This window comes from Mercenaria mercenaria, chromosome 13, assembly GCF_021730395.1.
Source record: "Mercenaria mercenaria strain notata chromosome 13, MADL_Memer_1, whole genome shotgun sequence".
Taxonomy (NCBI): Eukaryota; Metazoa; Mollusca; class Bivalvia; order Venerida; family Veneridae; genus Mercenaria; species Mercenaria mercenaria.
The window spans coordinates 74,564,446-74,590,109 of NC_069373.1; the positions used below are offsets into that span (position 1 = coordinate 74,564,446).

Below are 25,664 nucleotides of genomic sequence, written 5' to 3' on the forward strand. Positions count from 1 at the left end.
TCAAATGGTGAGAAACAGAAGTGGAACCAGAAGATGAAGACAGAGAAGAACATCGAAGAAAAGGCCTCATGTAGCAATGGTCAGTTACAGATCAAAACTTCAGCAACTGCTGCAGCTGATAATGAACTACATAAAAACACTAATAATTCCAGTTCTGTAGATGTTACTGAGAATATTCCTAAACAAGAATCTGAAGATTCTACCAAGTGTGATAATATTAAAGAACATGGTGCTGAAACTTCTGATGATCCAAGCATAGCAGAATCAAAAAGTTCTGGTAAGTGTGTTCAAAGAGTTCTTCAGCACAAAGATTCTGGATTGGGCTATTCAGTGAGTTCACCATTATTTTCAGGCTCTTCTACAGAAAGCTCCCCACAGCATTCCAGCTATTCCTCTGTAGAAAGTAGTTGTAGGTCTAAATGTGATGAAGCAGATGCATCTGAACATTTGAAAGGTGAAGAGATTCAGTCTGTAGGAACTTCTGACATAGTGGATTCTAACTTGTCTGAAAATTATGATAATCATATAAGTGATCTTTCTAATTTGGTAAAAGAGATCTGCGACGCTCAGTGCAATGATTGGCCTACTGACAAACAAGAAATGGATAGTAAAATTTGTAGAAATGTTGAAGAATACAATGAAAGAGAAAAAAATATTGCTGATTGTGAAAATTACACAAATGAAGACAAGGTTGGTGGCAAAAGTGATGTAGACATCACAGATGTGATTAGTGATGATTATAACAAGGGTAATCATATAGTGGTTGAAGGATATGGTGATAGCAGTCGCAATAACGCTGCAGATGATGTAGAAGCAGATAGTGCTGGTGCTACTGGAGATAATACTAAAGTAGGAGAGATAAATAAAGGTGCTAATGACCTAAAGGGTAATACTACCCTAGAGATACCATGTCAAGTAGACATTGAAGTCAGTGAATCTGATACAAATGAAGCTGCTAGTGACTGTATAGGAATGGCATCTGATGCAATGAATATTAGTAGACCTGAAATAAAAGGAAATAAAGAATTAACAAATCAGAAACAAGATCTGACACTTAACAGCTCGAACAGTTCTCCACAATTATGCAGTAGTGATAAATCCCCATACAGATCTGCTGGTAAGTCAGACAGTTCCAATTCGGTTGTATCCATCCATTCAGGTGATGACACAGAGATATTTCCTGAAGTGTTCAGCCCCACTACCTCCAGTGGGCAGGCCTCCTTCCAACAGTATTACATTAACAAAAGAAACTTGAGCTCTGAATCACCAAAAGGTCTTGATGCTCAATTAAAAAAGACACAAATGCCTAAGAAAGTGTTTAATCCTTTTCCAGTCAAGCATATGAATCAAAATCGAGCAAAAACTGGTATTAAACTCGGACTTTACACACCATCAACTTTGCAAGAATACGAAAGGAGCTTAAAAGGCCAGCCCCTTTGGGGGAAGTGAAATCTAGTTCTATGTTGTAAGGTATTTTTGTCTTAGATACTGTCATTTTGCCCTTCCTTGGGCCACTTGTACATACAACCAAACAGTGTGAATGTAAACAAGAGTGCAGAAAATGATCAAGGGCTTGAGATCAGGGTCAAAGGTTATGGAATAATAGAGTTTAAGACCTGTTATCAAATTCAAGTATTTGATTCGCTGCTTCTGTTTCTGAGACTGGTATCATAACTATGTTTTATATTACCATGGACCCAGCAAAATCAGCAGGAAAATAGTATTTTTAGCTCGACTATTCATAGAATAGTAGAGCTATTGGACTCGCCCATGCGTCGGCGTCCGCGTCGGCGTCCGTGTCGGCGTCCGCGTCCCCGTCCCGATTTTGGTTAAGGTTTTGTATGTAAGCTGGTATCTCAGTAATCACTTGTGGGAATGGATTGAAACTTCACACACTTATTCACTGTGACAAACTGACTTACATTGCACAGGTTCCATAACTCTTTTTTGCTTTTTTACAAAATTATGCCCCTTTTTCGACTTAGAAATTTTTGGTTAAGGTTTTGTATGTAAGCTGGTATATCAGTAACCACTTGTGGGAATGGATTGAAACTTCACACACTTATTCACTGTGACAAACTGACTTACATTTGCACAGGTTCCATAACTCTTTTTTGCTTTTTTACAAAATTATGCCCCTTTTTCGACTTAGAAATTTTTGGTTAAGGTTTTGTATGTAAGCTGGTAACACAGTAACCACTTGTGGGAATGGATTGAAACTTCACACACTTATTCACTGTGATGAACTGACCTACATTGCACAGGTTCCATAACTCTATTTTGCTTTTTTTACAAAATTATGCCCCTTTTTCGACTTAGAAATTTTTGGTTAAGGTTTTGTATGTAAGCTGGTATCTCAGTACTTACTAATGGGAATGGATTGAAACTTCACATACTTGTTCACTGTCATGATCTGACATGCACTAAGCAAGTCCGGTAACTCTACTCTTTTTTTTTTCAAAATTATGCCCCTTTTTCGACTTAGCAGTTTTTCGTTAAATTTTTGTATGTAATCTGATATCTCAGTATCCACTAATTGGATTGGATTGAAACTTCACACACTTGTTCACTGTCATGATCTAACATGCACTGTGAAGGTCCCATAACTCTACTTTGCATTTTTACAAAATTATGCCCCTTTGACTTAGCAGTTTTTGGTTAAGTTTTTGTATGTAAGCTGGTATCTCAGTATCCACAAATTGGAAAGGATTGAAACTTCACAAACTTGTTCACTGTCATGATATGACATGCAGTACAGAGGTTCAATACCTCTACTTTGCATTTTACAAAATTATGCCCCTTTTTCGACTTTTGTATTCATTCAATTGACAAGGCTGTTGAATAGTCGAGCGTTGCTGTCCTCCGACAGCTCTTGTTCTTCACCTTGGCAAAAAGTATATAGAGAGAGAGACTGAAAGTTGTATAAACGTGATGAAAATCTTATAAATTAATGTTTTTCTGAATCATCCAAACCTTAGAATTTTTGTGAGTTTTGTTGATAGTATTTGAAGATTTTTTAAAATAATTGTTAAACCTGAGGTTGCAAAAGATGATAACTTTGATTGACTGAAGTAGATCTCTCTGTGAACTTATTTGTTGAGACAAAATTAGCTTTTAAACACTTGTATAATGAATGAACTACTCACTATTTAAAAACTGTTACTTTGAACCACTTAAAAATTTTATATACACAAGTTCAATTAAGTCAGTGGTTGGAATTATATTCGTGTAAGTATTTTGATCTCTAGTACTTTACCTACTGTTTGTAGGTATGAAGCAAATATGAAAGTGTTCTGCCAAGGATGTAAATAGTTCCATTTTTGTTTGAAAGCTGCAATTTTCCAGTAGCATTTTTCTTTTGTACAGTTTTTCTGACATATTTGAGAAATGTTTGCCATATTGTGAATCTCATGATGATATGTGTCAGATCCAGAGCCATTGATTTGGTTGTGTAAAGTTTTATTTTTACATTTTGTTTAATTATTATTTATATTTAGCATAATACACTTATACACTAGCTTGTTTTTCTTTACAACATCTTTTTAGCTCACCATAGCCAAAAGGTAAAATTGAGCTATTAGTATAACTGGATACTCTGGCATCTATTTTTTTGTAAAGACTTCTTCTCAAGAACAGGTTGATGGATGTTCACCAGACATTGTCTGTATTGTGGTGGTATGGATCTTTCTCAAGTGGTTATGTAATATGGTTTGCCTAAGCTAAATATAAAAAAGCCCATATCTGATATCTTCTCATGAATGCTGAATGCTGTATATTGCCTATACTGATATAAGCCTTGTTTGAATAACTCCTCTTACAGTTGTCAAAGGATCTGAAGATCATGCCCAAGCTTACAGAAATGTATTGTGAATCATGCCACGTTCAAGAGCTGTGAACCTTTAAAATTTGCTACAGGGGTATATGAATGACTCGTGTAACAGTATGTAGCCCAAACAAAAGAATGTCTATTAAATGAACTTACACATATTGTCAGGATAACATGTACTACTATATACCCAAGTATAAATACTTCCCCTCCAAAGTAAATGCACCTTATCCTGTTTACCAAAAACTGAAAAGCAGTTATGTAAACCGCAATATTTATATTGTCATGATATACATTTATTACCATATACCCCAGTAGAAATGCCCCTATATCCACCCTTTATAAACAAGCCCCCATCTCCTGTTTGTAACAAAAAGTTTGATTTTGCATACACTTCTGTAAGCATTATCACAGTATACAGACCCCACCCCCACCTCTTCCAATAAAAAGCCCTGTAAACCTGTAAACCAAAAAAAACTTTTAGTTTTGTCATTTTAATTTATAGCTGAATGCATACATATTTACTTAAGAAATGAAATGTATTTTTTTGGTGTTCATGTGAAATGAACGACGGAACAGGATCGGCAAATGCATGTTTAATTTGATGATCCTGTTCTGTCATTCATTTTGCATGAACACCGAAGAAATACAATTCATTTCATATATTTTCATTATATTTCCTTTCCATTTGTAAACAAAATTATATCATAAATTGCACACATTTTGTTGTATTTAACATTAAAATCAACTTTCCGGCAATTCTGTTCACCAGACGGAACAACCGTGACATCATCTTAGAACGTTCTCCCTGACTACGCAGACATCGTCAAAACAGCGGCCTGTTATTACTAAGCAGCATTGACGTAACTTTCATGCCTTTCATTTTGTTGTTCATAAGAAATGAACGTCAAATTTTTCAGTGGAGAAGAATAGGGCGAATGTAAATATAAAAATTTGTTAAACTTAATATGTAAGAAAGATAAGTGGTTTAAATGTTTCATTCTTTAATATCCTATATGCAAGTGTTGTCCCTTTATTCGTGTGGTTTTGCTGAGCTGCACACCTGCATTTTCAGAGCTGAATATGGAAAAAAGAACAACTCTGTTTTAAAGCGCTTTTGTTTCAAATGAACCACTTGATGGATATGACCAAAATGTCTTACATGAACCTGTTCCAATTGTAAAGGTCAACATTAAACATGTCGCAAGATTTTGGAAAGGAAGAACTACTCATGAACTGCTTGGTTAATCTTCACTAAAACTTGGTTAAAAACACCCTAGCAATTACCTGTCTTAAGGTTTTCCACAGGATTCCTTCTTGCTGTGCATATGAATTAATTTTTTCAGGTGAGCGACTAGGGGCCAACTCGGTCTCTTGTATTTCATAATATTTACAGTTATAACCAGGTAAAAGGTTTAATTTGACAAATGTATATTTATTTATTTGTTTTTTGAGTGCAATAGCCTTTTTTCTGTAAATTTTCTTATATTAATTAATGTATTTACACTAACCGGATTTTGGTAAAAAATATTTCCTTCAATCAAACAGAAATTGTATATGCTTGTCTACATAGCTGGAAAAGTATACAGTTGTCTGATCATGTACTAGAAATAGATATTCCTGTCTTTCCATAGGGAAAAAGGATCTTTCATGCCTGAGAGACAGCTGTTTTCCCAACCCTCAGAACAACATGGATATAAAGCCTTCCTAGTGCTTGGTTTTCAATTCCACACTGTCCCTTTGGTAGGAAAAACCCTGTCTTACAACGGCAGACATGTAGGATTCTTGCATACTTTCCCCGTGAGAGAACTGTGGCCATAAGTTGAAGCACTGTTTATTTTTACTATGATTTAGTATTAAATATTTTAGTAAAATGTTTTGTAGCCATTAGTTTCCAGTCTTGAGTAGAAAATATTGGCTGAAAAGAAAATACTGTTTTTGTGGTATTTTTATGCCCCCGAAGGGAGGCATATAGTTTTTGAACCATCTGTCTGTCTGTCTGTCGGTCTGTCTGCAATTTTCGTGTCCGGTCCATATCTTTGTCATCGATGGATGGATTTTCAAATAACTTGGCATGAATGTGTACCACAGTAAGACGACATGTCGCACGCAAGACCCAGATCCGTAGCTCAAAGGTCAAGGTCACACTTAGACTTTAAAGGTCATTTTTCATGATAGTTGGGCGTGTCCGGTCCATATCTTTTTCATCGATGGATAGATTTTCAAATAACTTGGCATGAATGTGTACCACAGTAAGACAACGTGTCGCACGCAAGACCCAGGTCTGTAGCTTAAAGGTCAAGGTCACATTTAGACGTTAAAGGTCATTTTTCATGATAGTTGGGCGTGTCCGGTCCATATCTTTGTCATCCATGGATGGATTTTCAAGTAACTACACATGAATGTATGGCACAGTAAGATGACGTGTCGCGTGCAAGACCCAGGTCTGTAGCTCAAAGGTCAAGGTCACACTTAGACGTTAAAGTTCATATTTCATGATAGTGCATTGATGGGCGTGTCCGGTCCATATCTTTGTCATTTATGCGTGGATTTTAAAATAACTACGCATGAATGTGTGGCACAGTAAGATGACATGTCGCGCGCAAGACCCAGATCCGTAGGTCAAAGGTCCTAAACTCTAACATCGGCCATAACTATTCATTCAAAGTGCCATTGGGGGCATGTGTCATCCTATGGAGACAGCTCTTGTTTGTTTTTGACAAAGTTAAATACCAAATTTGTTAACAGTGTTTTATATATAGGAATGTTCTGTCTCATACATAGCTTTAATTTGTTTTTTGTTACATACTGATCAATTTTAATTATACTGTTACATTTCCAATTATTTAATGAAGTTGTTACATTTCAAAATAGTTTTGTTTGTTTGCGTTTTATTGTATTCTTCTTTTCTATTGTGATGGATTTTTTTGAAAATAATCTCTCCTACTTCCATTACACAGTGTATAATATACATGAATGGTCTGTTTGATTTAGCATATAACATTTATTATACAGTAACAGAATTGTATTGGAGAGAATCCTGTAACAGGTGCCAGTATAGGTTTAGTTGTGGCAAAAACAACTTAAGGCATGCAGTTTCATTTGATAATTGTTTTGTAATGTTTTCTTTTATAATTTCTCAGAAAAAAATATAGTTGACAATGTCTAACTTGTTTAACTTCCCTCCCCCTCCCCCCCCCCCGCCCCCCACCCCACTCCACCCTCCAAGCCCCTCCCAAGTTTAGCTATATTGATATGAATAAAGAATAAGCTTATTGCATTGCATGCCAGTTAATAGGCAGATAGTTTTGACTGTTGGCTGACAAGCCATGTAGTAAGTGTTTTATTACATTCCATCGTAAATACATTTTCACAAATTTCACTTTTATCAAGTAGAAAACCTGTACTGTAAACCAGTCAGTAGTACTAAGAATGGATTTATTTAGTGATTTATATAAGGAGTCCAGTAGTTTTGTCTATTATTTGAGACTTGCCATTTAATGCATTTATAACTTTATTATTTGTGAAGAAGTTTGGAGGTCAAAAATGCAAATCCCTGGATGAGGCCATTTTAATTGCCGCTAACTGAAATACCATTTCACATTTCTTTCACAAAAACCTGAAATACTTAACACAACTAACGACAGATTTTCACACTATATGTATGGCTTCTAATATGTTAAAGACAGACTTCAAATTTCTTATGTAAATAATTTTAGCACAGTATTGTGAACTGTTATTGTATTGTCAATACGGTATTTAATCACCTATTTTATAATTTGATCTCAAGATGACTTACTGAGGTTGTTTTTTTTTTGACATCTGCAAACAAGCTAATAGGATATTTATATTATTTGTCTAAATACATAAATGTTATATTAATGACCACAATTCATCTGTATATGTCTTAAATGCTCTGTTTATTTTCCGATAGATTGTAGCGATAGTGAGAGAAATTTTCAAACTGCCTTTGTAAAGTAGGTAAAAATTGATCCAATTTTTAAATTATCATCAGACTGTAACATCTGGACACAAAATGTAAGGAATATAAAAATGTTGATTATTATAGGATACAGTTTTCTTTTCTCATTAAAAGTATGCATTACAACTGCACGCAAACAGAGTAAATGGGTTGTATTATATGCACTGTTGAATGTTTTCCTATCATTCCCTGAATTATGTCGATAAAGAAGTGTGTGTGTTGTTTGTTATTGTCGAGGATACAGCATTTTGTAATTCGTTGATTTGTAAGTAATACATTATTTGTTGAAACTGAATAATGTCAATGTATTATTTCATGGAAATTTAGGAAGCTGTAAAATATTTATTTAGAGAAAGAAATAGTTATGATTCTTTGTTTCTGTATCTCGCGATTTTTTAAATCTCAGCTTAAAATATTTGGTTGGAGTATTTTGTACATGCTCAGTATAATATTATAATTTTATTAGGTTAAGTACTTGACCTGCACCTCATAGTGTCAGTACTGGTAAATGTGTTTTTTATTGGTGACGGGGGAAGAGAGGGGGAGGGTTGAGGAGGAAATGGGAATTTTGATATAAATTGAAGTAAATACATTTAATTTGCAAATTGCTAGTTTCATAGCATACTTACCGATTTTTTCATATCCTGTTTGGATATCTATAAACTGTGCAGATCCTAGTTTTTTACTGTTATTTATGGATATAAATTTACATATTTCTCTGCCTTTTGTATGACAGATAGAAAATGTTTAAGGTTATTTTATGTTTTGTGTAGTTTAAGATCTGGTTTTATAACAGTCTGCTTTATAGTCGCTAGACTACAATGAAAATGCTGATGTTGGGTGGCAGGTATTGAATAAAGTGAGATATATAGTAAAGGTATGTTTCAACAGTGAAAACTGATATGAAATGGTTTACTAGTATTTATGGAAATAAAACAATACTTTATGGTAAGTAGTATAAGATGATTTATAGGAATATAAATTTACCTTTCATTGAAATCCAAGAAAAATATCTTTTCGTTTGTAAAGTTTGGTAGAATATTTTTGGTATTTATTTTTGCATTGAATGACTTAGAAAGAGGAGATATGCCTGTTAGTAACTAAACATGATATAGATTTGTAGCTTAACTTTTAGAAAAATTCTAATGAAATGTATTCTATTATCAAATATGTAATTTACAGCCTAATTTTGTGGTAACAGAAAAAGACATCGCTATGTAATTCAGTTATGTGAAATGCTTCTCTTGAATATTTCTTACTGTGTCTAGTTCGGTTATGTGAAATGCTTCTCTTGAATATTTCTTACTGTTTCTAGTTCAGATATGTGAAATGCTTCTCTTGAATATTTCTTACTGTGTCTATTTCAGATATGTGAAATGCTTCACTTGAATATTTCTTACTGTGTCTAGTTTAATTATGTGAAATGCATCTTTTGAATATTTCTTACTGTGTCTAGTTGCTTCTCTTGAATATTTCTTACTGTTTCTAGTTCAGTTATGTGAAATGCTTCTCTCGAGTATTTCTTACTGTGCCTAGTTCAGTTATGTGAAATGCTTCTCTTGAATATTTCTTACTGTTTCTAGTTCAGTTATGTGAAATGCTTCTCTTAAATATTTCTTATTGTTGCTTCTCTTGAATATTCTTACTGTGTCTCTTTCAGTTATGAGAAATGCTTCTCTTGAATATTTCTTATTGTGTCTAATTCAGTTATCTGAAATGCTTCTCTTGAATATTTCTTACTGTGTCTAATTCAGTTATCTGAAATGCTTCTCTTGAATATTTCTTTCTGTGTCTAGTTCAGTTATGTGAAATACCTCCCTTGAATATTTCTTACTGTGTCTAGTTCAGTTATGTGAAATGCTTCTCTTGAATATTTCTGAGCCAGGTTCCATCAACTTACAGTTTACAAAATTATGCCCCTTCTTCAAGGTTTTTTTCCAGTCAGTGTTTTAGTGTAATTATGGTCCATCTGCCCTTTCAGACAGACCATCATTAAACGTAAGCACTGACTGGAAAAAAAATGGAAAGGGCATAATTTTATAAACTGTAAGTTTATGGAAACTGGCTCTTTCATGATGCCATAGACCTATTCTGCAGAGTTTAAAAGCATTCAGTACATTTTTTTCTGAGAAACTTAATCTATACATAGAGCTCTGGAAAGCTTTTATATGAGAGCCAGTATGAGGTGGAAGGGTTTCAGTTAGTTGAACATGCTCTTTTTACACCAGTATCTTCTTTTTTGCAATACTTTGTCTTAAATTGTTTCAAAATACTGAAAATTTGCATTAAAGGTATATTGGACCATTTTAACTTGTCCACTTTATATTCAAGTCCATGCATGTAACAAATTCAGTATGTTTTTTTTTTTTTTATGTAAAAAGTATGTTAATATTTTTACATCTCTTAAATGACTTTATATATATATATTGGGTATATACTGGATCTGTTGAATAAGAATGGTTAAGTTTTGTTTTGTTTTTTGAAAACTTTAATTAAATGATAAAATCCATGATCTTGTGTTTGAACTGATTTTGTTACCAGATGTACGGGATTTTCTTCCCACGTGTGTGGTATATCTGTATGGGTTTCAGCAGCTGAAGCAATGAGTAGGTGTTATATATACAACATCAGCTTGTCACATGTTTGCTAATGCTATTATGGTCAATATTATATGAAGTAGTCAGTGAACAAGCAATGAGACAAGTTTTAATTACTTGTCTTTCAGTGTTGCAGGTTTCTGTGATCTGTAAAGTAGATCTCTAGGTTCTTTTTACGTATTACTCCCCCAAGGTGAGTGGTTAGTCGCTGTCTTCAAATCACTTGCCCCTCACTGTTGTGAGTTTGAGCTTCACTTTGGGTGTAGAATTCTTCATTTAGGGAAGCTATACAACTGGCTTACTAAAGGTTAGTGGTTCTACCAAGTTGCCCACCTGTTATAAGGGCACCTGGGGCTTTCCTCCACCATGAAAAGCTGGGAAGTTGCCATATAATCTACAGTTGTTTTGGTGTGACATTAAACCCAACAAAAACAAAACAAAAAACTTGTACTCGGAGCTCACTGTGTTCCCAACTCTTGTCCCCTAGCTCCTGGGTTTTACTCCCCCTTCTCCCAGGTCTTATTCTCCCAGCTCCATAGTCTTATTCCAACAACAGTTGGTCTTGTGCCCCCCAGGTCAATGTTTTTTTCCTCCAACTAGGGGGTTATTCCCCCCATGGGTCCTACTTCTTGGGCTCACTTGTTTTTTCCTCCAGCTTTCAGAATCTTTCTCCAACAACTTCAGGATCTTCATCCCCCAACTGAAGGGTCTTTCTCCCCAGGCTTTGGGGGTTTATTCACCCAACTCCCAAGTCTTAGATCTTATTTCCCCTGCTTTCAGGTCTTATCCCTCCACATCCCGTGTCTTATTCCCCCAGTTCTAGGGTCTTATTATAAAGTGTTCTGGTCTATCCCAGCTCCGAGGTTTTTTTTCCCTCATGTCTTAAATTTTATTGCAGCTCCACTACCCTGGCGTTACGCATGCTGTCTCTCATAAATGTTTTATTCCATATTTACATTTCCAGTAAAGTTTTTGTTGCTTTACTATTTGTTGTGACAATGCTGTTTGAAATTATGTTTGGGAATTCGAGTCCAATGTCATTATTTGTAGCTCAGTTATTGAGACAATGATTTTCTCAGAGTGTCCTTGTCTGCTTGTCTAATGTCCTCATAATACTTGTTGGTAAATGAATTACTGGGATAAAAAGTTCACCAGATCAGATTTCATTTGCAGCCATCTGCCCCTTCAAGCTTGGTACTTTCTTGATTATCAGCTGCTGTATAACGATTAAAATTAGTTGTTTTGAGAAAAAACACAAGGATTTTGATGCAGTAAGAAAATCCATGAATAGTAGTGAATAGTATATGGAGATATATGCAAATTCAAAAAGGTACTTTTGTGTAGTTGTTGATAAAATTTTGTCAGATTTGTTGATGAAATTTTGTCAGAAAGTACTTTTACCTTTAGCCTGCAGGTGGCTAAAGGTTTTGCCTTTGTGACCAGTGCAGACCAAGATCAGCCTGCACAGAAAGCTTTTCCATCAGTAAATCTTAAGTGGCATCATAAGTTGCATTACCCAAATTGAATGATGGACCAGTCCATTTCAGAAATTTAACAGGCTAAAGGTTAAAAAAAAATTCCATCAGGAGATGTAAAAAAAACAAATCAACATTCATTCCCATTGGACGTTTGTAACAACATCAAGTGCCTTGACTTGCAAATTCTTATGACTGTATGAATATACTATTTTTACAAAATTTATCAATGAGCGTACAAGAAATGATTGCTTCCATTACACTGCCAGATATTTCTCTGGAGGTATGTATTTTTGATAGGACTTGTTCCAGCCATAGTAAAATGTCTTACTTTTGTAACCATGACATCTGATTCTACACACAAAAACGTGAAGGAGAGAAATTAAAATGTCAGACTCTCCTAATTCATAAAACAAATTGAGACCGCAAAATGACACGATTTTCACCGAGAGTTAAGTGTACAACTCTATGATATCAATATTAACATAGCAAACAATCTGCTGGGAACTCAGGCTCAGTCACAGACAGTATTGATTCAAAGTATCCAAATATGTCTTCCGGCAACAAATTTAAGTCAATCTTCTCTCACCTGAAAATGAAGCAGCATATCTAATTTGCCTGCAGCATATGTTACTGTTCTACAGTCATTTTATCTGATCTTTTTGTAATAATACCATGGTTTTTAGCCGAGTATCAAATATTTGTCATCGGATAATACTAAAGGTTTATTCTGTAAGTACATTATCACATGTTTCAATTGTCGCAAGAAGCGTATGTTCAATATTATTATAGTGCATCGTGACTCATTTATATAATAACGTGGAAAACAACGTATTACAGGATATGCTGACGTATTTTGCATGTTTCATCATAATTATAAAGGTATTGATTTATAATAGCTACTTTATTTTATTGATATCTTGTTATCCTGATGCTACTTGCACAATGAAAGAACAAGGTTTTTATTTATACAGATATGTATGCAATGTTGTATAGATATGCTAATTTTTTTAAACTTGAAGTTATTGTGTAATTCAGCAGAATTTATTGCACAGTTTACTGTTGAAGTTCAAATACTTAGTAACACTGAAAAAATAAATAAGACAATTTTAATAATATTTGAACTCTCACCAAAAAGAGCATTTACCAGGTAATATTATTTTTTCAATTTAACTTTTTTTTTCATTTTGTGCCCCTTCAGAATTGAGGTGAACAAAGATTTTCTTTTCTTTATTTAATTTCTTTTGTCTGTTTAATACGAAGTTACACATACACCTATTAAGATGGTATATAATTAGTTATATTTGTTCAGACTTTCACATGATGTGATGTGTACACAAACTGCTGTATCATGCATTTAGAGTGGACACAGTGGTCAAGTGGTAAGCGTTGTTGGGTTTGATCCCTCACACCTTCAACTAAAATTACTGACGTTAGTAGCCTTTATAAGGTTCAGAGTGACCAGCTGTAAATCTTGCATGCTAAATAATCAGGGAAGTTTCTTTTCACAGATTTTATTAACTATCACAGCAGCAGTATTTAAATGCTTTGCACAGCTGTAAAACATCTCCCCATACTCAGACTCAGTGTTGTTATATTTTCTGGTCCTTTGGGATCTTGGAGAACATTCATTTTTTATTATAACACTTCAATTAAGCCCTGGGGGCGAGATGGGTGTTGCACATTTCATTACCTTTAAAGAACAGACACCATCAAATTGAGTCTGCTATAATGTTGCTTGGTTGTGTTCTTTGCTTTCACAGATTTTACTTCTTAGATTTGTGTGTCTTTGCGGATCTTGTTATACAGGTTGTTGTCATTTTTCAGAGGGGATCTCAAGCAGAATCTTTACTCCATATAAGTTGGCTTTTCTGTTCTGTTAAATACAAAGTCTGCACCACAAAATGGAATAAAATTATACAATGTTCTCACTTTTCCTACCACAATCCATTTTTATTTCCTCAGAGACAATTGATTTGCCGTGCAAAAAATTCTCTTTTTCCAAGAAGAAAGCAAAATGAAATAAAGAAATGTTTCCATCATTTCATTTGTAAGGAAAGAAAAGGATAATTGTATTAGGAATTGATATCATCAGTTAACTATAGATTTGTTACTGCAGATGTCATGCAAGTAAGTAAATTTCCTCTCTGTTTGGTGTAACCATTCGAAAACACACATGTAAGTCTACTTTACAATTGGATAAGACAATATACTGTTTTCTGCAGAGGCCTAAATTATATGGGTTTCCTGTTTGTGGTAATCTGCAAAATTAAATCTTGATATACAAATGAAATTCTCGTTTTATTTTCAAAATTTGTATTCGTCCTCATAAAATTGTCATCTTGACCGAAACTGCAAAAACAATTGTGCAGATGAAATGGAAATGATTTAACACACCCATAGAGTCTGTTGATACTTTAGTTCTTGCAAATAAAACCGTCAGAAAATACAAAGATCGAGAGCTGAAACCAGTGACTTTAATTCTTAAAATGCTTTTGAGTTGATTCACTTCAGCTGTCACTGCTTCATTAATAATATAGCAGTAGATGTGGAACATATTTAGACAGTTTGTAGTTGCAGGGAATTATCCAGAGTGATTTATTACATTGTTTCAAATAGCACTACTGAAAATAGAAACAAAATGATAGCCCTGGGTAATTTTAAGACATAACAGTATTGTTATGCTGTAATTTTTTATGCCGGTAAAGTAGTTGCTAAACTGATGCAATTTGTACATTGAGGCTGGATCCTCTGTAACAGCTTGGGACAGGATAACATTTTCGTAACCTCAGAGCCAAAACTGGGCAAGTGCCTTCGTATGTCAGTGCAGTTATCCACTTATTGCACTGAAGTGATTGTTTTTGTCCGCTTTTATCGATTTTATTTTGAAACAGTAGCTTACTGACCAAATGTTTAAGGTTAAGACATTGAATCATTTGTCCCCATCTTGGGTCTGTTTGGGCCCATGATTGGTTCATTATGCGAGGAAGCCTTTCAGCTAGTTTGGGTAAGACAAGAAGTCCGCCTGGGTGCCATGAGTTTTTTCACCATGAATAGCTATAGCCTGAAATGTGTCAGTGTGACTTAACCTTTATCCTGCTAATTTTCTTAAGGAGGTAGGTTACCTTGTTACAAGGATAAATTCAAATTAGTTGAACCGCAGCACATTTTTGTATTTCGTGTAATATGAAGTTTTAACTGCTACAATCTCAATTTCGTTTGTCTCTGTCCCTTCAAGTTTAATTTTTAACCAGGTTTGAAGAACATGACCCTCCAAAGGTATTTCATATTGAAAGAAGAAGGAAAATACAGATATTTAACACTTTTCAGTGTATTTTAGTTTCACTGATATCCGTATAAGTCTGCATAATTGATAATTTTACTAGTATGCACGTTATCTTTCTAATAAAAGCTTAAAATGTATATGTCGCGGGGCTCGTGTTTCCATGGTAACGCATTTTCTCTCATTTTTAAACAACTATGTATAAAAATAGGTGTTTTCGACGGCTTCAGTGCCATTCTGTTAATGACCAACATGGAATATTTGGGTAATATTATTAGCAAAATACCAAGCACTTTACATGGTACCCTATTTTTCTTAAAGTTTAAAGTAACCATGGCAACAGAGATGTTTAAAATAGCTTATATCTTGCTTTTTGTCGTAGTTTCTTATAAAAAATATTGAATAAGATTATCTTTCTAGTAAATGTAGCTATAAAACATATTATTTCTAACGTAAGTTATATTTTCTTGTTATTTGCATTGATTCAAACAAATTTCACAGCTTAGAATACTTACAGCAGTACCCCTCGTCTGGCATTTTTCATGGAAATATCGTTCAGCATACTGCTATTATTCTCATGGATATTGTCGAAATGAAAATAAAAAGCCGAAGCTGTGTTTCTTAAATAGACCAGTGTCAACGCTTTTGAATTTTACATTTAGATACATAGGTCACGGGCTTCGTTTCCATGGTAACATCAATTCAATTCAGGAAGCCACATTTTTCTACCGAAATTTGAACAATTTTAGATCTTAGTTTTAGTATATAAGTAACAAATAACAAAGGAACCTGAAAAATAGGTATTACAAATCAAACTGCTAGATTTTTTATTTGAAAATGGCCGTAACAAGTAACCTTTCACCCAACTATATTCCAAATAACATTGGTTACCATCATCCATTTTCTTACATTCCGCATAACATTTCGATATAACTACATAAAAGAAGCAAAATATTGATTTTTATTCAGAGCAAAAGACTCGTAAAAATATTTCAGCAAATAATGGTTATTTGAAAATAGTTAAAATAAAAAAATGCACAGAATTACGTACTTTCAAGATAAAGACTATTAATTTTGCGCGGTAACTGACACGTAACGTCATGACGTCAGTGACGTCATTTTAAAGCAACATTGTTTTGAAGCGTTTCTGCGGCAATTTATTCATTATTTCTTAATTATTAAACTATAAAGCATCAGATCGAAGACAGGTTCATGATTTGTTTTTAGAAGAATGAATATACAAACACATTTAGTTTGTCGTAAACGTCGTCGTAAATCGTCACGTTAGCTTCCGGTTGGACATGCGCACATACAAATATGAAGGTAACCTACCTCCTTAAATGGACTAGTCCATCATTCAATTTAGGCAGTACCTGCCACTTGTTTATCAAAGGGTGTTCACTGAAAATTTACTAACTGAATAGCAAACAGAGCAGACCAAGATCAGCCTGCACTTGCCACGAGCAGACTAAAGGTTAAACCAGAAAGCGGTCTGTACAGATTAGTCAGAACATTCAATGTGCTAGCAGTACTTTTACAGTGTGCAAGTTTCATTTCAAACTGATATGTCAATCAGAATAATAAACTGTGCCATATGTTTGACAAAGTACATGTTTCTTGAACACTTCACTGCTTTCATCTAGTGCATTTGTATGCTACGTACAGCTATTTCTAAAGAAACACTTAACACTTAAATAGTATTTGTTAAAAGAAATGTATTCATTTTCAGTTTTAGTCGAGCCCACTTGCGGAAAGCAAAAACATAGCCGTCCAAATGGCTGTCAGTTTTTATCTGTTCCTGAAGCTCTGTTAAAATCTAAAGGGAACATTTTTAGTTTTGTCAATCAACTGGTGTCTGATCCTAGTGAACAAATACATTCTGTTCAATATTCATTTGTTTTATTTGAAATGGCTGTTTTGTTCAAAGCCGAAAACAAAATTGTGCAGAAGTAGAAAAAAGAGCGTTTTTAGGATCATAAGAGAAGCCTATGACTGTACGGGTTCCATAACACAAAATTATTGCAGTTTTTTACTTTAAAGATGTCCAAAATTGGACATCTGAACTCTATAAAACTAAATAGAAATGCCTATGGTTGCACAGTAAAATTAGTTTAGATAAAATGTACAGCGAGTACAACAGGATACACCGAGTATTATTTATTACCATTATATCCTTTTCGAACAAGGTTTTTAGTAGGGGTACATATCAACTTTAATGAAAGTTCTCCTTTGAACTGTTTTTAGCTTGACTATATGAAGTATAATGGAGAGCTATCCTACTTGACCTGGCGTCGGCATCAGCATCGGCATCCTTCCGCATTCACACCTTGGTTAAAGTTTTGGTACACTTCCTCTGTTTTTCTTTTTATCTCTGTAATTACTAGATGGATTGCTTCAAACTTAAAATAGTTATTCCTCATCATCACCCACATCATCTGGCAATGGATAATAACTCTCGCCCCAATATTTTATGAAGAATTTCAGGTTAAAGTGTTGGTGCACTTTCACTCTATCTCATTTAATACTAAATGGATTTGATTCAAACTTCATATTGTTGTTCAACATCATCACCCACGTCATATGACACAAGGTCGTCCATAACTCTAGTACCAATTTTTCATGAATTGTGTTCCCTTTTTACTTACTTCAGGTTAATTTTGATGCATTTTCACTATATTTCTATTATTACAGAGGGGCTTTGATTCAGACTTAAAACAATTGTTCGACATCATCACCAACATCATATATAACTCTGGCACCAATATTTGATGAATTATGCCCCCTTTTTACATAAAATTTCAGGTTACAGTTTTGATGTACTTTCACTCTACATGTATATCTATTATTACAAAACAGATTTGATTCAGACTTAAAATAGTTGTACCACATCATCACCCATATCCTATCCTATGACACAAGGGCCATAACTCTTGCACCAATATTTTAAGAATTATGCCCCCATTTTACTTAGAATTTCAGGTTAATGTTGGTGCACTTTCACTTTACCTTAAAGTTTGTTATTACTTTATTAATTTGATTCAAACTTAAAATAGTTTTTCCACATGGTCATCCTTATCATCTGACATATGGTCCATTACTCTGGCACAAATATTTAGTGACTTATGTCCCCTTTTTACTTAGAATTACAGTTTAATTCTGATGCTTTTTCACTTTATCTCTGTTATTACTAAATGGATTTTATTCAAACTTGAAACAATTGTTCCATGTGGTCACCCACATCATATGACACAATGTTCATGATGCTGGCACCAAAATGCTCCGAGTTATGCCCCCCCCCCCCCCCTTTACTAGCCCCGCCCTTTTACTAGAATTTCAGGTTCAAGTTGTGATGCACTTCTGCTCTAACTCACTTATTTGATTCAAATTTCAAGTAGTTGTACTACATTATTAACCACATGATATGACACATGGTTCATTATTTTTGCAGAAATTTTCCTTGAATTATGTCCCTTTTATACTAATTTTATATTTTGATACACTTATCTATCTCTGTTATTACCAAATAATTTTGACACAGACTTAAGTTATTGTCCAGTATCTTCATCCACATCGGAGTCATTAAACACTTTAATGACAGCTTCAGCTTCCTCAGATGTGCCCAGTTTCACTATCCAGCATCAAAATAGTCCAGCATGCTATCTCCTGTGACAGCTCTTGTTAACAATTCTTATTTTATCAGTATTGATTATAATTACAATACCAGTGAACAGTGAATTTGATAGGAAACTGTCTATTATTCTTCTTGGTTGCATTCTTTGCTTCCAAAGGATCTTTTTACAGATTTTATTAACTATCACAACAGCAATCTTCAAGCGCCATGTGGAGGCTGTAAAAAGTCTCCCTGACTTGGATTCAGTGTAGTTGTATTTTCCGTTCCTTTGGGATCATGGAGTCCATTCAACATATGTGTAATAGAGTTCCGCTTAAGCCGGTGCTAGGGGGCTTGAGAGGTGTTGCACATTTCATTACCTCTCATGAACAGACTCAATCAAACCGAGTCTGCTATTATTCTTCTTGGTTTTAAACTTCCAAAGGATCTTTTTACAGATTTTATTATCTATTAATTTCTACCCTTTTGTCTGTATTTTGAAACATAAATTTGGCTGTATTAAACAGCCACTTGCCTGTTTGTAACAAATATTGATAAACAATCTAGAATTTTAATATTCTATATTTTTTCAAAGCAATATTGTGTCCAAAATTTAGCCAATAAAAAGTTACGGTTGTGTGCTTGATTCTTTTTTGTTGGACCTGTTTGACAGTATTGGTTCCTCAGTCAATTTTCACAATGGGCTTCTATGGGGAAATCACACTTTTGATGGTATTTTTGCATATAGAGAAAGTTCAACAATACAGATTTTAATGTTCTTAATTTACCTACTTTCAGTCATATTGCCCGATGAATGTATAGGTGCACGTGTTTAATTTTTCACGATTCACCAAAGAAGTCCTATTGCTGCTTACTTTATGTCATTATTTTGGAATATTTTACATCACAACTTATTTAGTGTCAGAATTAGCCTTAAGAAAGACAGTTCAGCTGACTGTTTATTACTTAATACAGGAGATATGATAGATTTCCACTACTAGTACCAACATAATGGCTACCAGGCATTATTCTAGGTTTTCTTGATAAATGACATTATGCCATAACTACCTGTTGATCTCACAAGCAGAGTCTCAAAGTAATTTTAACTTGTTAAAAGCAGTCACCTGTCTTGAGCAGACAGACTGTGTCACTCTCTTAGCTGGCTGCTTAATACAGGTTTGACTGTAATACAGAACAAACAAAATTAGTGCATGATGAAAAGTTAAGTTCACTGCAGCTTGCAGTTCCACATCAAGAAACACAAACACCGAGTAAAAGACACAATGCTTTATTCTTTTGATTCATTATACTGATTGGAGGAAAAAGAAGTTAGGCATGCACAACATTATTACATGTAAGAGAACATTGCTGGAATTGCTGTCATTATTTGTTGTGTTTCAAATAGTTTTGCACGCGCCTGTTCTTAGAGACACAGCAGTCAGCTTGTCTCATAATTTTTATGTTCCCTTCCCTTCCATTATTAGCTGAAAGACCATTTGGTTTCTGATCAATTGTTAAAGTGTACTCGGGTGTATTGCTATCAGACTGTATGTGATGATTGCCTGTAGCCTGCACAATAGCCCTATTGTTTTGAGGGCTAGTAGCTTAAAGGTCAAGGCCACAGTGACTACGAGACAGACAATGGTTTTTAGCTCACCTAAGCAAAAAGTGCTAAAGTTGAGCTATTATGATCATCTTGTGTCTGTCATTTGTTGTTGTCCATCGTATGTCATCTATAAGTCACAGTTTTAGCCAAATATTAATGAAACTTGGTCAGAACATTACCCTAAAAATATTTCGAATGAATTCGTTAATGGGTCATCTGGGGTGAAAAACTAGGTCAATTAATAGGGAAAACCTTGACAATCTAGAGGCCTTCAATCTTAACTTTATGAAACTTTGTCAGAATCTATTTTTCTATGAAATCTATGTTAACTTTAAAACTGGGTTACCTGAGATCAAAAACTAGGTCACTAGGTCAAATCATAGAAAAACCTTGTTAACTCTCTAGTGGTCGCATTTTCTACTTGATCTTACATAAAACTGGGTTACCAGCATTCAAAAACTAGGTCGTCAGAATGTTTGTTTCTATGAAACCTAAGTTAAGTTCTAAACTGGGTCACATGAGATCAGAAACTAGGTCACTAGGTCAATTCATGGAAGACCTTGTTAAACACTCTTGAGTTCATATGTTATACTTGGTCATCATAAAGCAATTATCAAAATGTTTGTCTCTTTATAATCTAAATCATGTTCAAAATTGCAAAACTGGGTTACCCGAGGTCTGAAACTAGGTCACTCGGTCAAATTATGGAAAGACCTTGTTTACACTCTAGAACTAGTTTACCATCATAAATCTTTGTCAGAATATTTGTCTCTATGAAATCTAGGTTAAGTTAAAACTAGGGACACTAGGTCACATCATACAAAAACCTTGCTAACAATCTAGAGGCAACATTTCCTTTTTGATGTACATTAAAAATTGTCAGAATGTTTGTCTCTATAAAATCTATGTCAAGTTCAAAACTGTATTATCTGAGTAAAAAACAGGTCACTAGGTCAAATCATAGAAAACATTGTTAACACTGAAAAGGCCTCATTTTATATGGGATTTCTTCTCTTGAGATTTGGTCTGAATATCTGTCTGTTTAAAATCTGAGATAAATTTGTAACATGGGAAAAAGTAAGTCATTTAGGTCAAATCATAGAAAAACTTTGCAACACTGTAGAGGCCACTTCATCATCATCAAGAATCTTTGTCAGCATGTGTTTCTGTATGGATTTTAGATCAAGTTCAGAAGTGGAGTACTTGAGGTCAAAAACTATGTCACTAGGTCCAGTCATTCTGGAAATCTGGGCAAAGTTAGATACTAGATTGTCAGGGGTAAGAACTAGGACAGGTGAGTGATACAGGGCCTTCGGAGCCCTCTTCTTGATGATATCTAGAGAAAAATAATTGCTTGTGACAAATAGTTGACCCTTGTTCTTTCTGAGGCTCAGTAAGTTAAAGATCAAGGTCACAATGATGATGAGTCCGAGCAATGGTTTCACATCGATAACTGAAGAAAGATAAAATTATCATATTTCATAGGTTGACTGACTATGGTAAGCAGTTGACATCTATTGTTCTGAAGGTCAAAAGTCAAGTCATCATGACATCGAAACTGAAGGTCACAGTAACCTTGAGACAGATTTTCCTCTTGAGATTAAAGATGTTTCAAATCTGACTGTTCAGTTTCATCTTGCTCATAAAGAAAGCAATCTACAACTGAGACAAACTGTTAAAAGCTTAAGGTTTAGCAGTATATCACAACAGAAATTATTAGTAAACAATCAACATCTTGACAAACAACTCATCTGTCCAATACAATATTTACTGTTCTGTCCCATAGAATTGGATACTTGAAATATTCTAAAGGAGTTGTCCCCCTTAAAAAAGAATGCCATTTGTAATGAAATAAATGTAAACAATTGTCAAAAATGATGTTTTACCTAGATATGTTAAGTTTAAACACTGGTACAGTGTTGCAAATGCATCAAAACGAAGAAGTGTAACAGCTTTTTAAAAATGGTGAGTTTTTAAAGGCGCTGAACTGTCCTGAAGTGTGGCCCCTTCATATATATGAGTAAATTGACATTGGTTTTATTAAATAATATACATGTTTTATATGCTGTTTAATTTTCATGTAAAACAATGCTTTCTTTCTATGATTTGGCGGTATTCAAACTTTTTTCTCTGAAACATGGACCTAACTCTTAAGTGCATTTAGGTATATAGTTTTATGATTATATCCAAAGTGCAAACTGAAAATAAATCATTGTGCAGAATTGATTTTTCTTATCCTGCTCAAAGCCTTCTGTTTCTCTCCTTGTTTTGATCTTTCAGAAGGAAAATTGTTGTTACACAGACCTTTTGTTTGAGCATTTTGTCCTATGCACAGCTGTGCACATTGCTGTTTTTTAGAGAAAAGTAACAATTACTTTTATAGATTGAAACTGCAACATAAACACTTTATTCCTTTTCCATTAGATATTAATGTTGTCAGCAATTAGTGAGATACCATATTTACTTTGTACAGAAAGAAAATGGACCATTTTAGCTCGACTTTTCAAAGAATAGGTTGAGCTATTGGACTTGCCCATGTGTTGGTGTCCGCGTCCCGATTTGGTTAAGTTTTTGTATGTAAGCTGGTATCTCAGTAACCACTTGTGGAAAATTGAAACTTCACATACTTATTCGCTGTGATAGGTTCCATAACTCTTTTTTGTTTTTTTTTTACAAAATTATGCCCCTTTTTTAACTTAGAAATTTTTGGTTAAGGTTTAGTGATGTAAGCTGGTCTCTCCGTACGCTCTAATGGGAATTGATTGAAACTTCACACACTTGTTCACTGTCATGATCTGACATGCACTGTGCAGGTCCCATAACTCTACTTTGCATTTTTAGCTCACCTGTCACATAGTGACAAGGTGAGCTTTTGTGATCACCCTTTGTCCATTGTCAGACCGTCCGTGGGTGCGTCCGTGCGTCAACAATTTCTTGTCTGCACGATAGTGGTTTCATTTATGATTTTATTTTAACCAAACTTGCACACAACTTGTATCACCATAAGATCTCGGTTCCTTTCTTGAACTGGCCAGATCCCATTATGGGTTCCAGAGTTATGGCCCCTGAAAGGGCCAAAATCAGCTATTTTGACCTTGTCTGCACAATAGCAGCTTTATTTATGATTTGATTTTTACCAAACTGGCACACAACTTGTATCACGATATGATCTTGGTTCCTTTCTTGAATTGGTCAGATTCCATTATGGGTTCCAGAGTTATGGCCCCTGAAAGGGCCAGAATTAGCTATTTTGACTTTGTCTGCACAATAGCAGCTTCATTTATGATTTTATTTGAACCAAACTTGCACACAACTTGTATCGCTATCAGATCTTGGTTCCTTTCTTGAACTGGCTAGATTCCGTTATGGGTTCCAGAGTTATGGCCCCTGAAAGGGCCAGAATTAGCTATTTTGACCTTTTCTGCACAATAGCAGCTTCATTTATGATTTAAATTTAATCAAACTTGCACAAAACTTGTGTTGCCATAAGATCTCAGTTCCTTTGTTGAACCGGCCAGATCCCCTAATGGGTTCCAGAGTTATGGCCCCTGAAAGGACCAAAATTCGCTATTTTGACCTTGTCTGCACAATAGCAACTTCATTTATGATTTGATTTTAACCAAACTTGCACACAACTTGTATCACCACAAGATCTTGGTTCCTTTCTTGAACTGGCCAGATTCCATCATGGGTTCCAGAGTTATGGCCTCTTAAAGGTCCAAAATTGGCTATTTTAGCTTTTGCAGCCATATAGAGACTTCATTTATGGTTTTATTTGATACAAACTTCCAAAATATCTTCAACAACAATAAATCTTGGATTCCATGACAAATCAGATCAAGTCGTAGTTTCCAGAGTTATTTCATATCTGATTACCTCCCCTGATTGTAGTCAAAATGGATTTATATCAGTAAGTACATATAGGACTTATTTGAAATTTCATTATTGTCATTAGTTGGACTGAGCCAATCAGGGTAGATAACTATGGACTGATTTTATGTCAAATTACCTCCCTTTATTTCAAATTAAAATGGGTATATCTCCGTAACTAATGAAGATACTGATCTGAAATTTCATTTATGTCAACAGATTTATTTGGCAGATCCTTCTTTTGTTCACTTACAATAATTTTCTTTTTTATTACTTCCCGTTTACGTTACTATAAATAGCTTATTTTTAGTAACTTTTTATTATTGGCCGTAGGGAAAACCTGAGACCACTTTTCTGTGGTACAACATGGATGGTACCTCCAATTTTTAGGTGTATTTTGACATACCTGTACTTTGTAAGAATTTTGTTTTTCTGTTTGGTTAAATTTCTTACTTTGTTGTTCCTGTCCTTTGGACTTAGATATTTTTTTCTGAGGACCTTCTTGTCCTCAAGTGCAATGATAACAGGTGAGCGATAAAGGGGCATCATGGCCCTCTTGTTTCAAAATTATGCCTCTTTTTCGACTTAGCTGTTTTTGGTTAATTTTTTATATGTAAGCTGATATCTCAGTACCCATTAATGGGAATGGATTGAAACTTCACTTACTTGTTCACTGTCATGATCTGACTTGCAATGTCACTTTCCATAACTCTACTTTGCATTTTTACAAAGTTATGCCCATTTTTTACTAAGTAGTTTTTGGTTAAGGTTTTGTATGTAAGCTGGTATCTCAATACCCACTAATGGGAATGGATTGAAACTTCACACACTTGTCCACTGTCATGAGCTGATAAGCACTGTGCAGGTTCCATAATCCTGTTTCACATTTGTACAAAATTATGCTTCTTTTTTCGACTGTTGTATTCATTCAATTGACAAGGCTGTTGAATAGTCGAGCGTTACCTCGAGCGGTACTGTCCTCCGACAGCCCTTGTTATGTCAAGGGGTTTCATTTTTTTTTGTGCAAGGATTTTTAATGTCCCCTGAATTAAAAAACCTGGAAGTGTTTGAACTGTCCGTAACGGTCTTTCACACTAGTGTACTCAATTCCTACAGTTTCCATCCAGTTGAAATGAAACTTGTTATATATCATCAGAATGAAGTGAAAAATGCGCATATTACTGGAACTTTCATGTTTGATTATTATCAGTCTACATCTGTAGTTCTAGTATTTAAATTGCTGAAAGAGTTACCTAAATGACAAACACGGCAACGCCAGTAAAATCCCTTTAACAGATGCTTTACTGTATGATAATCAAGCTAAATTAAGTCAGTATCAAAAAAACAAAACTAACAAATTGAATCAACCTCAAGATGCTTACAGAGTTGAACCTGCCATAGTGGCCGCCTGTATC

General features: G+C 34.6%; 2 protein-coding genes across 12 annotated transcripts in view; both read left to right on the forward strand.

Annotated features, from left to right (window-relative positions):
* Positions 1 to 10,320, forward strand: part of LOC128548037 (TBC1 domain family member 30-like) — a 115,938-nt gene extending 105,618 nt beyond the window's left edge. For all 3 annotated transcript variants that reach the window (XM_053522316.1, XM_053522317.1, XM_053522318.1), the window contains one exon: positions 1 to 10,320. In XM_053522316.1, the coding sequence (XP_053378291.1) occupies positions 1 to 1,449 (1,449 nt within the window). In that variant the 3' untranslated portion in view covers positions 1,450 to 10,320.
* LOC128548041 (uncharacterized) overlaps positions 7,051 to 25,664 on the forward strand; it is a 22,656-nt gene continuing 4,042 nt past the window's right edge. For 2 of the 9 annotated variants that reach the window (XM_053522324.1, XM_053522327.1), the window contains exon 1: positions 7,051 to 8,756. The gene's annotated coding sequence lies outside the window, so the exon portion shown is untranslated. Of the gene's footprint in view, positions 8,757 to 11,777; positions 12,613 to 12,657; positions 12,763 to 25,664 lie in introns of those variants that run through there. The other 7 variants (XM_053522329.1, XM_053522330.1, XM_053522326.1 and 4 more) reach the window with 6 other exon arrangements.